The following is an 18,237-nucleotide window of genomic DNA, read 5'->3' on the forward strand; positions in this document are numbered from 1 at the left end:
CTTTCTGGTCAGTAGCCCTGGATGGATTGTTTTGGTGGGTTTTTTGTTTTTTATTTTTTATTTTTTTTTTAAATTTTGTTTTGTTTTTTGTTTGTTTGGTTTTTTGTTTGGTTTTTTTTTAGCTTTGTTTGGTTTTTTTTGTTGGTTTTTTTTTTTTGTTTTTAAGAGCAAGTGTAGTTGCCTCTCTGAAACATTCATTCTCTTGACATCCTATGTTAGATTAACTAGTTCCACATTTTAGCTGTGGGTTGTATAAGGAAGTTGTTGCTTTTGCATTGTAGCTGCTTAGTGGCCTAAATTATTTTGTTATCAGCCTTTCCCAGTTGCCTGATAAGAGTCCCAGCTTTGGTGGCAAGGGGCAGTAGGGGAGGTGAGGAGTGTGCCAGAGGGCTTCAGCTGGTGTTTGGGAAAATGTGGATTGTGTTTGAGCCCATATTGTGCCAGGCTGTTACTAAACTAGAATTTAGTGTTTGTGTGATGGATTAAGTAGTAAAGCATTAAGCAGTGAGGATATAAAATCCAGGAGTAAGATTAAATAAAAAAGTATATCCAAGGACAAGAAGCTATCAGTCAGTCTGCATTAATCTCAGGACTGCAATAATGCATCTGAGATTGCCTGCTCTCTCCAAACTGAAACAGTAAAATTGCTCCTTTTACTTTTGTTGGCAGAGGAACCAGGGATGGTGCATTGTGATTTGGAGATAAACCACATCCTTCAGTCTTGCTCTGCCTAAATACCTGCCACTTCTGTCACTGTGCTCTTTCTGTGGAGCAAAGCCTGTGGTGTTTTGCACAATATGCAGAAGAGCCAAGTGTCAGCACTTCTGAAATGGCCTATTCATTGTGTTGTGGTAATGCAGAGTCAGCTATCAATAGATATCTCATCTTGCTTTGTCAAGGGTTTGCATCATTCCTCCCCTGTTCTGTGGTAGAGCTGGAACCTGCACCCCAGCAGCAGCTGCTGAGCACCAAATATGCTGATGGTTTCCTTATTGCACAGGGACCTACCTATAACTTGCATCTGAAATAGGGTGCACAGGCTGTCAATTGCTTGCAGTTGCCTCAAATCCAGGTGATTCAGTTGTGTTCCAGAAACCTCTTCAGACATGTGCCACTGCTGCCAGAGAAGGAAGCCTGTAGCCACATTGCCTTGCCTTGGCAACATTGAATGATGGGGCAGTGACAGTGAACTGTGATCAACTCTAAACACTTTTGGGAAGACAGAAAAACCAAAATCAGATGTGTCTGGCTGTAGAGAAATGAGTTCTTAGGAGGAAGAGGTGCTGCTGGACTCCTGTCCATTGTGAAAATGTTCTGTAGCTGTGGCACAGAGAAGCCTGGGGAAGTGCTGATTCAGGTAATGAAGGAGAGTTCACCCCTGGAAGGTTTGCAGAGTAAGGCACTCAGTGGTGAACTATAGTGTGTGTGCCTGAATACACCTCGTGATGAAGGTACAGAAAAGTGGTCATTTACCCAAGATTTAACAGATTGGTTTAAGAGAGCCCAGAATTGCTAGACTGATAGCCTCCAGTTGATTTTGAACATACTTCTTACCCAGCAGCAGCTTTTTCACTCCTTATATTGTTTTATATTTCTTGGCCTCTGCACCTCAGTCCTGAGCAAAGCCACCTGCTTGTGATGAAGTGCTGTTGCTCTCCATGACTCCACTGTTTGTACTCTTCCAAGAGAGATTAATTAGTAGGTTAATTTATGTGAGTGTCTTGCAGTTTCTGAAATATAAAATATCAAGGAATTTATAATACCACAATCCTTTATCTTTCCAAAATTTTTGGAAATACTCTTGATCTTGTTTCCATTTGAGTTTCTATCCAGAGTTGGGATTGACTCCACTGTTGCTGCAGTGGTATGTGTCTTTATGGCATGTCTCTGCAAGGGTTGTGCATGTGTATATTTGTGCTCACAGCACAGATCTGTCAGGAGAGAAACTGTTTCCTGGTTCTGCTGAAAATGAGCGTTTCACATGTTGGTGGTCTGTTGCTGTTGAATTTTGAATGAGTAATGTGTGAGGGTAGAAATCATAACTGAGCCTCCTAAAGTGCATACAGCAGTCTCCAAAGCTGCTCTTTGTTGTGCTTCTCACATGCATTTGGCTGTGGAGTGCCCTCAGAAGGATTCTTTGCATCACAGGTGACAGCCTGCAGCATGTAGTGTGGTGCAAAACTTTCTGCAGCCCCCAGAGCCCCTCACTGTCCCTCTGTGACAGACACATATGGAAATATGTGCCTTTCCTTGAGCACAGGAAATTGGGAAAGCAATAAATATCAAACTCTTTTAGAGTAGTGTTACTTATTTATGTCTTTCTGGACATAAGTATATTAAAATCTATTGATGGCTAGATTGAATTTTGGGCTTCTCAGCAGCAGATACACTTCCCATGTCCTTTAGTGGAGAGGTGATACAGCTGTGCCTGCTTTATGAGTGAATATAATTTTAAACAATGTTGAGATGCTCTGCTGGTCAGCTCTGAGGTGCTGAGGCAGAAAAGTGGGGTAGCACACAGAAATGGAAACAGAGGGTATCCCATCTGGGGAGGAGGGGGTCAAATATGGGGTTTGTGAAGGGGGTTGATGCAAAGCCTCCAGAAAAGCTGGAGGTGTGTGAAGAAGATGATTTGTGGCATAGAGGCTTGCTCTGTTGGCATGAGGTTAAGCCTCAAATGATATAAATTGACACATCTGCAATGACTTCAGTATAGACCCAGGCCAGCTGGAGATATGGTCTGGCATGTGCCAAATTCAAAGCTCTTGCTGTTTCACATTTCCTTTTCTTTTATTCCAAATAAATCCTGAGCAGAAGCCAACTTGTGGTTTGGCTGGCAGCAATGCAGTGTTAGTTTTTGGAGCAAATAGGTTCTTAGAAGGTGTGAACCAGGCTCTGTATGGTTTGCATGTGTGCCTGTGCATGGCAGTTGTACAGAACAAGTGTCCTTGTAATCCCTGTTTTTCAGGGTGATCTCATTCTTCACTATAAAGCTCTGCAGCTTGTCTGGACCTTGGCCAATGTCGCCTCTCTTGTTGCTACAAAATCCTTGGCATTTTCAATTAAAAATTAAATTAAAAAATTTCAATTAAATTCACCACCAGTAAGCAAGGCTCAGCACACCTGTCACCAGAACACAGAGCTGCCTTTCCCAGTGGAAACCAACCTTGGACTCACACATGCATTATGTGGTGGTTTAACCTTCCAAGTGTCTTTATTCCTGTTTTTTACCTTTTGCTGGGTTGTGTTAGTGCAGTTTTAGTTAGAAAAGCTTTGCTGTCTGCAGGGATTTGTGCACAGTCAGAGATTTTGAGATTTCTAGGCTCTGAGACCTCTTGTTTTCCTAGTTATACAATGTGAAGGCTGAGATCTCAGCTGCCAGGTCAGACAATGTCCTGAGCTGCAGGCGCTAACAATGAGAAGATAATTTATCTAGAAACAGGGCAATGTAAGGAGAGCACAGTGGGTTATGGGGTGAAGGTAGTGCTGAGTGGTCCTGTCCATGCATGCTGTGCCTTGGCCAGTGATCTCCTGTGGCTCTGGGCCATAACCCATGTTGTATGATCTGTTCAGGCATGTGCACACCGCTGGAAAAACATCTACTATGAGACAGAGTACATCCTGCCCCATGGCTTCTGCAACATCATTCCCCCTGACCTGCAGTCCAGAGGGAGGAAGCTCTTGCCCTGCTATGAAGGTAAGGAGTCAGACAGGAGTGGAGTTTCAGTGTCCCAGCTGTGCTTCTAGTACTGCAATAACCTTTACTACCGATTTGGGTTTTTTGTTTGTTTTGTTTTTGATTTGTTTTGGTAACATGTGGCTGCCTTGTGGTACAGCTGTGGTAGCAACTGAGTTTTGGATGAAGCTGGGAGAGTAGCACAATGACTGGGCTCTGTAACTGGTAAAGTGCAGGGTTGTGCTCTTTTGGAGGAATAAAAAGGTTTCTGAGTTGTGTTTTGAGGCAGCAGCTCTCCCCTTTGGTAAATAATGAGAAGATATGATATGAGCTTGGCCTCTTACTGTGACATGGTATAAAAATCCTGGATTATTCTGCAATCATGAACTAATTTGCCTATCTTATGGAAACACTTTCATTTTTATATTGTCGTTTATCAGAAGATTGGGATGTGGGACAGGGAGAAGTGTTAGCTTCCTCACTTTGGGGTACTTCTGCAACAATTTATATTGCTCTGTGTTAAGGTCTCAGTTTGAGGGGGATGCAGAGGGAGGCTCCAGCTCTGAGCCATGGGTAGCTGTGCCTTTTGGTTCTAGACCAAATCTTGTGTGCTGTCATTTTACTTTCTCCTTCTCTAGTGCATGTGATTCTTTTATACCATGTTTCCATTTTTTTAAAGACTTCAGAAGACAGAGTCTCCTTAGCCAAGAGCAATTATCTGAACTAGAGGCACAAGTGTACTTTTAAGTAGAAGATATGGTATGTCCTAAGATTCTTTACCTAGAGAGGAACATTTTGGGGACAGCACCCTTGCTTCCTCTTTTCTTTTGCTTCTTCACTGTAGGAGTCTGAGGAAGTGGGTGAGTTTGGAGGACAAAACACAGCAGTTTGTTGTGGGCAAGACCTCTGATTTTACTTACTTGCTTTTAAGTCCCTCCTGTCCATAGCTGGCAGCAGCCAGCAGCAGGATTGCTGCTGGCAACAGTAAGTTGGAGAGGGTAAGGCAGTGAATGCCCTGGAGAGTTTCTCTGGTGCTGGTGAGAGGCCAGGTCCTTGCTCAGGGGCCTGCAAGGCAGGTCTGTGACAGAGCTGTGTCTGTCTCATGCTCACTCTATGAAGTGGCTCCTCATCTCCATCTGGGCTTTGCTTAGGAATCTGCCATTGCAAACCCACACACCTCTTGGAGATGGCATACAGCTGTGCACTGAGTGCTTCCCTGCCCTGAACTTGGCCATTATTTGGTATGTGAGATATTTTGAGGGGCTTGTCCCAGCCATGCTAGCTGCTGTTCAGCTGGGTCCTATAAGCTATGTAAGCCTTCCTGTTGTGAGTACTGTGCTACTGTATTTGTCCTTTCCTGCCTCCCTGCCCTCCCTGTTACTGTCAGGAAAATCAGGATAAGGCCTCACACTGATGTCACACACTGCAAATCATCTGATATTAACTTTATGGACAGTGTGCACATGCAGGGATGCCAGTGGGGCTCCCTGTGAGCCTTTGTTACTGCTCCTGCACTGCCTGAAGCCATGGTGGGGATGTGGTTTCTGGAAGAGAAGAATCACTTGTGTTTATCTATGTGTCATGTTTTTGGAGTAAAACTACTGTTAATCTGACAGGATATTTGCCAGGAATTGCTAAAAAATAGAAATGTGTGGGCCCTAGTACATGTAGAGCAGCCAATGGAAAGTTGGCAGGGTTGATGCAGTACTCTTCTGGCTTAATTTCACTACATGGTAAAGTGAAAATTGAAAGTTTGGGACTGATTTCCACCCAGCCCCCTCAGCCCATCAGACATGAAATCACAGTGTCACAAGGAATGGCTGCAGTTGTTTACTCCTGATTCTTTAAATTCCAATAAATCAAGCTCCAAGAGAGATAGCTATGGTGTGTCACACAGAGGAGTTCATTGTTTAAGGTTTCTTAAAATAACTTTGCTGTCATCCTTGTAACTTTTCTCCTTCATTTTCTGGAAGGAGCAGAATAATTTTCCCCCACTGGCACTGAGGAATGGCTGGTGCAAAGCATTCAGAGTCTGAAGTGCTTCTGCACTGACAGCCTCTGAGGCCATTGCTGGGAGGCCACCAGGCAAACCCTGCCCTAGGACATGTGCCTTTGATTCCAAGATTCCAGAGTCTCAGCCTTCTCTAGATCTTACCATGTGCAAATAGGGGCAGACAGTGGAGTGCTGCCTTCTGGAAACCCTGTTTTTGAAGGGTGAAGGGTGCAGGCCAGCTGAGTGCACATCAGTGCCCAGCCATGGAGGAAATGGAAACTTCCTGACTAGATTGCACTGGTGCTGCATGGTAGTCTCAATCCATCTCATTCTTGCCTGGCTACCCTGAAAGGGCTGAAAGAAGTCTGGAATTAAGAGACAATTAGAACAGCAGCAATCTTAAATACAATCTCTCTGAGTAGGAACTGATCTGGTTTAGATGAGCTGGATGTCTTTTGTGGTATAACTGATGTATGGGGCCACAGTTTTCCAGGGAATACTTTCAGTTGTTTATTTTTCCCATAGTTGTAATGGCTTTCCAAAAAAGGGAGCTGTCCCTTCATTCCCCCAATGCATTCAGTTTGCAAAGAAGGATGATTGTGTGTATGAGAGGTAGTCCAGCTGATGAGGAGAGCTGGAATGGTTTTCTCCTTTTCTATGGTAAGAATTGATGGTGAAGGTGGCAAGACTGCTGATCCCTTTGGTTAGTAGATAACAGGAATAGCACATGCTCATATTCTTGCCTCAAAAAAAAAAAAAAAAATTTCCCACAGGTCCAAACTACATTTGGTTTTCTGGGAGCCATAAAAACATCCCTGCTTTGTGGTGGAAACTCAGTATCACAATGCTAGGTCAGAAAGATTACTACTGCTTCTTCCTAGGGTAGTGAAACACTGTAAGAGAGGAAAGAGAAAGCTTTCAATGCATGTGATAGTTTACATCTTTGAGGATGATAGATTATTTTATTGTACTCTGTAGCTTAGCTTATGGCACAGGGCACATCTTTGAAGTTGCACAGGCTGCAACTTCCTCCAGACTCAGCCTTATCATGCTGCTTTGCTGCCAGCTGTTGCTGCAGCAGTTTCATGGCTTGCAGTCTCTGTAATCAGGAATGCACAGCAGTCAGCAGACAGACAAGAAAGAATAGAGAAGTGTAGAAACAACAAATTTGTCCTTGACTGCAGTTATTGCCTGGAGCTATGTGAAAAGAAAAAGAATTTAACCTCATGCAAAGGTTGTTACTTAGGTATTCAGGTTTATTTTGTTATTCACAAAAACTGTGAGCTGATATCATGACTGCACAACTTCCATCCAGTTGGTTGCTTTACTTCATGGCTGGCTATGTTGTACAAGTGACAGGTGTCTCTACTGGACACTGAAGTGGAGGCAAGGGAGAAGCAATCTTGGTTTTCATCCCTTTGGGGCTCATCCATTGCTTGGGAGAGGCAGACTGGCTCTAGGGAGCAGACAGAAGTCTGTGGTGCTGGGATGTGGCCATCTGGGATGGGTGGCACCCCTTGGCCATGGGTGCATGGGTGAAAAGGAATCTTGCTTGGGTGTGGAGGCAGGTGTGCATCACTGCAGGTGGGAGTTAGGGGGAAGACAAGGAGGAGTGGTTTTGTGCTGAAAGGGCTAGGCAGAAAAGTCCAGGAGCCCAGTGTCTCTCTGTACCGGGCTGCTGGCTCAGGGGTTCCTGTTTCCATTCAGCAGTGGGCCCTACATTTTGTTTAGTATCCTTTTGTTGTTGAAGAAGCCCTTCTTGTTAGCCTTGGTAGCCTTCACCACATATTATTCCAAATGGGCCTTGGCCTTCCTTGTTGCATCGTGCAAGGGTGGGGATCCTGCTGTAGTGGATGTGGGGCTTTTAAGGACATGCACAGAATTATTTTTCAGGAAATGCTGGGAGGAGGAATCTCCTCTGCTTGGCTCTCTTAATGAAAAAAGTGTTCACGTTGATAAAAAAATATTCTTCCCCAGGCAAGTACTGCCTGGAGAATCTGTATATGGAGAGTTAGCAATTCAGAAGCCCATCATTTGCTAAATAGCTATGGGCTAATATTGACTTCAGTTCTCAGTGGAATTGTCTAGCATTACATGGAGACCCAGCTGTGCTCCTGGTCTGCTGGGATGCATATCTGCTTTGGCAGGGCCCTGCCTTGGCCAGGAGTGTGGGGCATTTGGACTGTAACTTGTGGATCGAGTCCCTATTCTGCACGGTGTCTCCAGCTAAACCTCTCCCTGTGCAACAGATGTGACCTCAGCAAATGTCTGAAATTCTGTACATCTTTATGATGTTAGGAGGATACTGTATGCAATGCAAAAGGGAGAGTGAGGGGGGGGTGTATGTATGTCTACATAAACCACTTTTATAATTAATCCCTTCTGATCTTCAATAAGACAAAATGAAATTGCAAAGAAACTTGCTTGGTTCCAGAGGCAGTTTGCTCATTGATTTCATTATAATTTTTGTCATTTACCACTAAGTTAATAGGGCTTAAAATTAAAAAAAAAACATTAAAAAGTTTCAAAATTATCAGGTTATATGATAAATTATTTTTGAACATGAATTACTGTAATATACAGGAAGTAGTGATAGTATGGTATTTGAAAATAATGCTCTGGAAAAAACTGCAAAGGCTCTGATCCAGCTGCAAGTTTCAAATATGTCCAAGATGAAAATATTTGAGTTAGGGCAGGGTGGAAAGTGATTTTCTTTTTTTCTCTCTGTTTCCTGCTCCCCACCCTGAACTTAATGTATTCCTAGAGATAATTTTTTCCTCATCATCAAAAAGATAGAGTACAAGTTCCTCACATTTGACAGGGCAAATGATTGCTATGTAAAATCCATGAACAAATCTGTGGGGTGCTGGTTGGGCTCCCTGTGAACTGGGTGCTCTGAGCAAGTGGCCATGAAAAGCAGCAGATCTAAACATCCTGCAAAAGAGATTGTTGTCTGATCATGTAGAAGTACATTGCTTTTCCTGAGTCACTGTCTTCTTTCTGGAGCTCGTGTCCTGAAGCACCCTCACCAGAAATGTTTCTGGGGGCTTTGATGACTGTCTTTGTTGGGGAAGATCACTTCATTTCTCTGGGATATAATGAGCCTGAGAGCTGAAACCTCCAAGTGCAGAGTCTGTGGCACACAGGCACGGCATCACTTTTTGCTCCTCCCTTCCAAGCTGTGGTGATCTGCCACAGGTGGAAGCCTCTTCCAATGCACCTTTACTGGGGTGATGCTGCTGCTCTTTTCATGCTGCTGTGGTGCTGCTTGTTGTTTCTCTGGCCTCTCTCCTGAGCTGGCTGCTTGTGATGCTGCCTGGAGTGGTGAGTATCTGCATGGTGCACGCTGTGGCCGATGCTCTGATCAGACCCAGGAGCTCTGCATGCTGGGGTCTCTCCAGGCTGTGTGAGTGGCAACACGGGTGGCTCAGCTGAAGAGTGTGTGGCAGGGATGACCACAGTTTGTTTTCTTCCCTTCTTCCATCCAGAGTACAAGAAGAAGTATGGGGAGGAGCATGGTTCATGCCAGGCAGGGATCGCAGGCTTCTTCACCGAGGTGAGCCGGGGCACACGCATGGAGGGTGGGGCTGGTGAGTGGTTCTGCTGTTGCATGGCCCAGGAGGAGATTCCCAAGCATGGCTTGGGCAGTGGGCTGAGTGCTGAGAATGGTCCCTTCCTGCCAGCAAACACCCTCCTGCCTTGTCCAGCTTCTCAGGTGTCTGTTTCTTGCATGATGACTGCACAGTGGTTCACACATGTGTGTGTGTGTCTCAAGGTCTGTGGACAAGGATAAATGAATTGACTCTGGAAATGTCTTCAGGGAATATTCTTATTATGAACATCCCAAAACTTGCATAGTAGCATTTCTGTCTGTCATTAGCTCTTTACTGTAAGTGATGATGTAAAACAGTCTTTCCCAAATAATTTTCTTTATGTAAGTGTACATGTGCATGAAAATAATGCACATACATACAGAAGATAAACACTTTTTTTTCAGTTCTGCTACATTTCTTTGTTGCAGAAAGATGGAGAAAAAATAGTGTGGTAAAATATATGTACCGCAGTTGTTCTAAATACTTGACCACATTATTTTCTGGACAGAAGTCTGTCAGCCATGTTTCAGTTTCAAGAATTAATTTGTTCCCTTTTGCATAGATTTTTTTATTTTATTTTATTTTATTTTATTTTATTTTATTTTATTTTATTTTATTTTATTTTATTTATTTATTTTATTTTTTTTTTTTTTTTTTTTTTGTGTAAATGCTGCAAGGTTGTGGCTTTTTTGCTTGTTTGTTTTGGTTTCAAGTTTTTTAAGAACACATACCCAGTCCTAATTATATATATGCAGTGATCTACAGAATGTATTTTCAGGACTGGTACAACTAGAATAAAGGTTTTCTCTTTCAGAAATTGCCTTCTCCCATTTCAGTAAACTGGGATGGCAGGCAATGCTGCCACAAGGGCACTTTCTGATAACTGGATATTCAGCCAGCAGCAGCTGTTTCCTGACTTTTCTGCTTTCCCCAGCCTGTTTCTCTTCCCAGGCTTAAATTCTCCTTTGTTTCCCTAGTTCAAAAGATATCTTTGAACTTTTATCACTTCAGCCTGATGGCAGCAGGAAATGCAGATAAAAATTTGACCTTTTTGGGTCAAACAGGCAATCCTCTATCATAAAATCAGTGCTGTGGATGGTAGTTGTTCCTGTCAGTAAGTGACCTAACAGGTATGGCCCATAATGAGGAAAAAGTTGTTTCTAAGCACATCCTGCTCTTTGGTTGGTTTTGCAGTCCTGTCCCTGTAGTTTTATTAGGAGAATCCTTTGTTTTACATCTCCCCTTGACTGGACCTGGTCACCTGAAGGGGACCCAGATATGATAGCAATTTACCACAAGGATGGAGTCCAACCAGGGCTTTGCATTGAATGGAGATGTGAGGAAAGCAGCTGTTCACATGTCTCCTTGGGGATGCAGAACTTCCTGGACTTAGTGCTCCTCAGGCTTAATTTGGTCTCTTGCTGGAGGTATTTAAAACCACATCCAGGAGCAAGGTTTTTCTGCAAGGATGCAGGATGTTTTTGGGACAACATTTTATGAATTTGTCGTGAATGTAAATGTACCTTGGATTTGGACTCAAAAACATTATCCATGACTATCTGCCTTTGAATGCTGGATCAAACTGTGCCTGAATTCTGTGATCTTTTGAAATGCCCAATCGCTCTGGTTGTCTGTAATGATCCCAAGCCATTTTATGGTGCTGTGATGACTCTATAGCCAGGTTGTCTCTCAAGGATCAGAGTGTATCTGATGACAGAGCTGAGCAAAATGTTCCACCTAGGACATAAGACACATCTTGCCTGTTGAGTGCATGGCAGCTGTCTAGCTTCCTAGTTGTAAAATCAAAATCCTTTGTGCTGTTTCCATCATGGTTGCTTAGTCCAGCATGTCAGCTAGCATCAGGGCATGATCTGTAGATGAGTGATGGTTCTGGATGGGCTGGAGTACTTCTGTCTCTGGGTCTTCTGAAGGATGGTTGGGAAAGGCAGCAAGTAGAGAAATTTTTCAGAGAACTTTGTTAGCAGGGATGAGCTTGATGGCTAGCAGGGTTGAGGAAAGACTTCTGTTGCAGCAGAAGAGGGCCATAAAAGGGCACTGTGTCTCTGGGGTATATGCAGCGACCTCCATGTTTGGGAAGAAAGAAGGATACTGTCCAAATGCACAGAGAATGGTTGTTACAGATAGACTTATTCTTGGTATTTTAAATAAATATCCTGTCCCTCCTCTATTAATGTGTAAAGTTTTGATTGTTACTTTTTTCCTCCTACCCTTTTCCCCACACATTCCATTTTTCCTGTTGTAGGAACTGGTCATCATGGGCGCACCAGGATCCTATTATTGGACAGGAACTGTCAAAGTACTGAATCTCACTGACAACACTTATTACAAGCTGAATGATGATGCTGTGATAGCCAGGAGGTACACATACCTTGGTAAGCAGCTCTCTAGTGCTCACTGTGAATATGAAATTGTCCAAAAAAGTATTTCAAGGCTTTGATGCTACAAAGTAGATACAGATTTTTTTCTATGGTGATGTAGAGTATTTTTATAAAAAATGTGAAAGGAAGAATATTTGAATTAAAATTATACTTATCTGGAAGGAAAGAAGCATTTAAAACACTCAGTTTTTCTCTCTTTGTTCTAACACCTTCCCCCCCACTTTGCTGTAACTTTTTTGGCTAATATAGAATAGGCATTTTAACTACAGCCCATCGGATTGTGGTGGGCCTCTTAACATTCCTGCCTTTGCCCTGTGACAGGCAAATTATTTCTCACTAGTTAAATTTTATGTCTGCTTAGATGTGCCTTTAAAATGGGTACAACATCTAATTATAGAATTTATATTGCAGATGCATTTATTCCAACAAAAACAACACTATCTAAATGCATTATTGGCAACTGAAGGAAGTTATGAAAGGTTTGGCTATAGGTACATCTTTAACTCAATTGGTTTTACTTGCCCTAAAAACAGCTAATGTCTTTAAAATGCTTAATTGAAAGGCTTCCATATATTCTGAAATACCTGTTGAGACCTAGAAGACATTTCAGCAGTTTAATACTGCTTGACTAAAGCCTTGCACTGACCTCTCATTGTCCCCTTAACCTTTAATATTTTAAAAAACATCATTTTGGAGATGCTGCTTGGTGATAGCTAAATGAAGAGTAAATCTTTTCCTGTTTGCAGACATAAATAGGCTTTGCCACTGATGGACTTGAATTATAGGGTTTATCATGTTGATGAGAGCCTCATAATTTGTAGCAAAAGAGTAAGGGAAACACAAAAGAGCCTTAGAAGGAAAGCTACTCTACTCATCTTTAGTCATTATGTGTTACTTTAATATATCAAAGCTGAGTCTTTGATCTTTTTCTTTCAAATACACCTTTTTTGTTTTGATATATCATCCCATTTTTCCTCTTGCCTAGACAAAAGTCTTTTTAAGCTCTTGGCTTCTCTGACCTCTTTGCTTACTGTCCTCTTCTGTCTCTCCCAACCAAAAAGGAGCATGATTTCCCAAGCCTTTGTGGGCAGTGGTTTTAGCCAAAGGAGGACACTTCTGTCTGATCCAAGTGGGACTGTTGCTCTCTGACATGATACTTTCTCTGTGGTCATATGGTCACTTTTCTCTGTTTATGCCTTTTCCTGTTTTACTGCTTCCCTCTCTTGACTTGCAGTTGGCAAACTGCTCCCAGTATGAGCTGCTTGTGTCTCTTGGTCATCTCCACACACATAGCTTGCTTCTCTCAGCTTTTGGAAGAGTACTGGAGGGTGCACTCTCACTTCCCACCCCCATGAACTTTTGAACAGAATATTGGTGCATCCTGAGCAGAATGGTTGTTGAACTCTTAAGTGCAGCCTTATAAGCCTGATCTATCTGCTAATCTGACTCTCATGTTCTTTTCTGCAATGGTTATTTCTTTTTTTATGTATTTATTTATGCATTTATTTATTCCCTTTACCACCCAGGATACGCAGTGACAGCAGGTCACTTCTCTCAGCCCACCACCACTGACATTGTAGGAGGAGCTCCCCAGGATGGAGGCATTGGAAAGGTGAGGCTCTTTATCAAAAGGTGATGTGGCTGGATGCAGCAGTGCAGGGAAAGAAGTGCTGATGCAGTTCTGACATGTACGAGGAGACAAGAGGTTTTTGTCTCTTTTGAGCACTGAGCAGGGAAGAGAAGAGTTTGGTGAAGTTGTCAAATTTTCTCAACCTGTCCCTCCTGATGCCTTGCATTCTTTGGCTTTCTACCCTCTCTTTCCCACCCAATCCTTACAATACCCAATGTAATGAGACATAGACAAGATCTCTTGCACATTGCTTTTGTTTAGTATTTGTTACATTTAAGTATTACTTAAAACTGAATTTTCATTACTTAAATGAAAATACTTGTAAAAGATAATTTGTCTTCTGCTTCTTTTATTCACACATGTGGCTATTTCAGTATTTACTTCAAGGTAACATCTAATGGAATGAGATTAGGTGATTTAATGCCGTTTTTAGAACTTCATAATACATTGATGTTCAGTGTATTAGAGGCTGGGTTTTTGCTACCTGTACTTAGAAATCTTGGTGATAGTCTCTTTAGAAGGAAAGACTCAAAAAGCTCTTCCTGTAGGCTCAATGTCCCAAAGGTGCAGTGAATGGCTAGATGGAAATGGCTTGTTAGGCTAACCTGGTTCTCCTGTGCTGAGTATCCATGTGCTGTTGGAGAAACTGGTTAAGGGTGAGCATTGTGACCTCTTCTAAACCAAAGGTAGAAAAAGTGGGAGTGGGGAGAGAGAAGGAAGGAATGTAAAGGATCTGCTTTTGTCTCTCTGACTTCAAAATGTAATCCTTTTGGGACCTGCTGTCACCACTTGCTTGAGCTGAGGTGTCTTGCAGTCTCCTTTCATCTTCCTCCCTTTGGCTCTCATGCTCTGTGACATGAATTGTAGCTGAATCATAACAAGCAGTGAGAAGTCTTCACTACCATTGAGATTTCTGCTCTGGCTGTTGCTAAAGCATCATGCAGTTTGCAGTGCAGTATGTGAGGCACATTTTTGTGATAAGGTAATGCTAGATAAGGGAAGGGCACCAGGGTTATGCATTCTCAGTCTTTTGCCCTACTTATTTCCAGACAGTCTCCAGATGCCACTTGTTTGAGAGTTGGAAAGCTGCTTGGTTAGGTGCTTTTAAATGCACACATGTGCACATACCATTAGTGTACCAAAAATGTAGGCAACAAGATAATATTCAAGTGTTTCTTATGACAAGCCTGTGATTTTTCAGGACAGTGGAGAACTCTGTGTCATCTTTTAAAAGAAGACTGACCAGTAAAGTGGTCATGAAGTTGGATCCTGGCAATAGCCATTAACATGATTTAGATGTTATTTAGAAAGCAGAAGTGCTTCATAGTTAGTATTGGTTAACTTTTTTCTTTTTCACCTTTCAGGTTTATATTTTCAGAACGGACAGACAATCAGGCTCTCTAGTAAAGATTTTTCAGGCTTCAGGAAAAAAGGTGAGTATTTGTACATATGTGCTTTTTATTGAGGGAGGGGTAGAGGAGGGAAATAATGGCAGAGTCATCCCAGAACATCATTTTCATTCCATTCATTCATAAATTGTCCAGCAAACCCTGTTTCTTTTCATTCTCCCAGAAGATCTAAACATATTTTACAGATCACCTGTATGCCATTTCTTGTGCAGACATGACTGCCATGTCTGCTCAATGCCCATGTGACTGAAATAAAAAGTTTTGCTGGAAACTGTAATAGTGGTTCTCTTTAGTTTTATGTGGCTGTAGCAGCACCTCTGAGATGTGGGACATGGGGCACCAGGTGAGCCTAGATGCAGAGATTTCCTTTCAGGAGATGTAGGTAACCTGGAGTTTAGTTAAAAAAGCCCCAGTCTGTTTTCCTGTGTTGTGCTGTGACAAGGGGGATGTTGCAGTTACATTGTTTTGTGGAGGAGCAGTTTCATTGCCTCGACAGATGATGATTTCCCCCTTCCAGCTATAAATCAGTCTTGCTGTCTTAAAGCTGAACTGCCCTCCCCCTCCATGAAATTTAGTGAGTACTAGTGAGATCTAGCTTCCCCAGTGTGGTGTTGTGTTTGAATGGGGAACAGCTTGTCTTCTTCATTTGGGAGATGCTGGAGCTGTGTTGCAGGAGAAACAAAGCTGGCAGTATGTCTAGCTATAGGTAACAACAAAAAAATGCTTTATTTGGGAATAACTAAGTGATTAAATGGTACCTCTTATCTGGGGTCTCCTCTGTTCTTCTGAAAGGAGAAGAAATACAGAAAAAAAAAAAGTTTTCTGGAGGCTTTTGACTCTGGGAAGACCTGCTGCCCTCAGGAAGACACAAAGTATTTGCCTGTAACCTCAGGTTGGGAGTGTTACTATATCCTGTTATTTTTTTTCCCAGCAAGATGCAGTTGCAGTATTAAAAAACTTGCCTGGAATAGGGAATGTTAATTTACTGAATTTAACAAAATGAATTTAATGAAATTAACTACTAGAATTTGTAGGTGGGTGGTGTGACTTGTATTTTAGTGCATCTCCAAAATTTTACTTTCTCTGCACTAGAAGAATTACAGACATCTTGAAAGGAAAAGACCTCCCAGTTCATCCAGGGCATCTCCTGTGTTTGATTGCTTCCTGTTAATGTCTTTCCTTGTTGAGTTTTAAATGTCCCTAAGGATGTGCTCCTGACTATTCCTCAGCCTAATAAATGGAGCCATCAGGAAGTTTCCAGATCTTAGCCAAAACCTTTCCCTTTTCAATTGAATTGCTTTGCTCTTACATGTAACTTATCACTTACATCATCTAGGGTTCTTTTCCATTAGCATCTTCTTCTATAAATTCTCTAATGAGAATTCTATTTTAAAAAGAAGGCTGTGTTAAATCACCTTTTTTGTTTGGTTGTTGTTTTTTGTTTTGGGGTAGAAGCAAAACCAGACCTGCTCAGCAATGAGCACTGCTTGGAAATGAGCTCTCAGAAAATGCTATGTCCTCCCCAGTGGTGGGAAAGTTCATTGCCCTGACATTCTTGGTAGGCAGATGTGAACAGCAGGCCAGTTTCTTCCTTTCTTTTTTATTAATGGAGGCTGAACTAGGAAATGAAATGCAGGCAAGATGAAAGAAAATTCAGTACCTTATTGCAAATATTAAGTGTACAAATTTCAGGTTCTTACCTCAGCTGTGAATACTGTAAACTCACCCATGCTGCAGACATACTGTGTTGCAGTTAAGTAAATAATAGCTTTTTCCTGAAAACTGCCTGAATACATAATAAAATGCTTTTCATAACTTTTGTTCCTTACCCATGAGAAATTTACCCATGAGAAATTTCTTTCAAAACCTTTGTGGATTAAAAAATAAACAAAAAACCCACAAGGGAACTTAAGCTACCAAATAGCTGGAATCAAATGATATTTGAGATCCAGCTTTAAACCCACACAAGCACAAAAATCTGCATTAACAAACTAAAATGCTGTTCTTCAATCACCATTGCCTTGTATATTTAGCAGCTTTTAAATCTTACAGACTGCATGGAATAGAGTTGCTGCTGCCCATCTTGTAGCATGCCCAGTAGCTCTAGTTCATGCATGTTGACTTACAGGCATGAAGGACCACAGGTCAGACATCTGCTATGAGGAATGTAAAAGCATTCAAGAACATAAATAATTCTTTCTTTAACCTCAGTTTTTCCTACTTTGTAGGAAGCAGCACTCAATTTCAAATATGAAGTGGTATCTTTCCCAGTTTCCTGCTCAAGCAGCTTTTAATTTTGAGTCTATAATTTGTAGTTGGTTTCAGGGAGTATGTCTTGTGTTACCTTAGCAGAAGTGGATAAAATAAGGATGAAATATCATTTTTGCTTTTAGTTTCCTTCTTCTGTTTAAATGTGTTTTGAAATTTGTAATGCGGGTGCCAGCTGGTAGATAGTCTTCAATATTCCCCCATATAAAAAAAAAAAAAGAAGTGAAATTAATATATTTCTTTATTTGAAGCAATTAAGTTTATTGAGCAATAATAAGTGGAAATTGAAAGTGGTTTGCATTTGCTCTGTATCAACTGAAAAGCTTTTATTGAAAGTCTTTGTTTCTGTGTCAACTTACCTGCTTGTGCATGAGAGGAAAGGAAATGATTAGGACCCACAACCAGTAGGTCCTTTAACAGTGATTGACACAAATAATTACAATAGAGCAGAGAAAGATAGTTCTACAATCAAGAGCTAGTCATAGATATCTGTTTTCATGGCCTCTTGCCTATTTTTCTTTTTTTCTTTCATTATTTATTTAAGATATCCCCAGATCATCTGTGGTACCCAACCTCTGCTTTGAGAAATTCATTTCACCCCTTCCTAGTTGTAAGCATTTGACAAGCAAAAGCTGGTCCAAGAAAGCTCTTTAAGTGTCCCACTTCAGTGTGTCCCAGAGTATAACTCCTATTCTGCTGGTAAAACATCCAGGCTTGATGCACTATTATAGTAAAGAGTTTTCATTTTTGCCAGCATTATTCCAAAAGCTTTCTCTCTAGGAGTGCTTGAGAGTGATAAAGCAGCAAGTCATCATGTGACATTGAAAGAACAACCAAGTCAAACAAAAGCCACGCCTGTATGATTTCCTGCTGTGTGTGGGCAGATACTGAATGCTTTGTTGTGACTCAACTTGGTTACAGATGGGCTCTTACTTTGGCTCCTCCTTATGTGCAGTTGACCTGAACTCAGATGGGCTGTCAGACCTGCTGGTTGGAGCACCTATGTTTTCTGAGATCAGAGATGAGGGCCAAGTCACAGTCTATATCAACAGAGGAAATGTGAGTATGCACAGGAGGTGAGGGATGAGAGTGTGAGTCCCTGGCAAGGCAGTGCTCATGTCCTTCCACCATTGCATGGTGAAACTCTGTGTCCCAAATAAGTGGGGCTCTGGATGTCTCTAGCAAAACATGAAGTCACAGGAAGACTCATCTGGTATTGTATCTTGCCCATATTCATCACAGACCTCTAAATCTTTCAGGGAGATCTGA

The 18,237-nt window shown here is 41.9% G+C and overlaps 1 protein-coding gene across 1 annotated transcript in view; it reads left to right on the plus strand.

The window, feature by feature from the left end:
• ITGA9 (integrin subunit alpha 9) overlaps positions 1–18,237 on the plus strand; it is a 214,232-nt gene that overhangs the window by 11,736 nt on the left and 184,259 nt on the right. The window contains exons 4-9 of the mRNA XM_079301914.1: positions 3,574–3,697; positions 9,158–9,225; positions 11,526–11,655; positions 13,188–13,273; positions 14,656–14,724; positions 17,890–18,027. Coding sequence (XP_079158040.1) covers positions 3,574–3,697; positions 9,158–9,225; positions 11,526–11,655; positions 13,188–13,273; positions 14,656–14,724; positions 17,890–18,027 — 615 coding nt within the window. The remainder of the gene's footprint in view (positions 1–3,573; positions 3,698–9,157; positions 9,226–11,525; positions 11,656–13,187; positions 13,274–14,655; positions 14,725–17,889; positions 18,028–18,237) is intronic.

The sequence above is a fragment of the Erithacus rubecula genome, assembly GCF_903797595.1.
Source record: "Erithacus rubecula genome assembly, chromosome: 3".
Classification (NCBI taxonomy): domain Eukaryota; kingdom Metazoa; phylum Chordata; class Aves; order Passeriformes; family Muscicapidae; genus Erithacus; species Erithacus rubecula.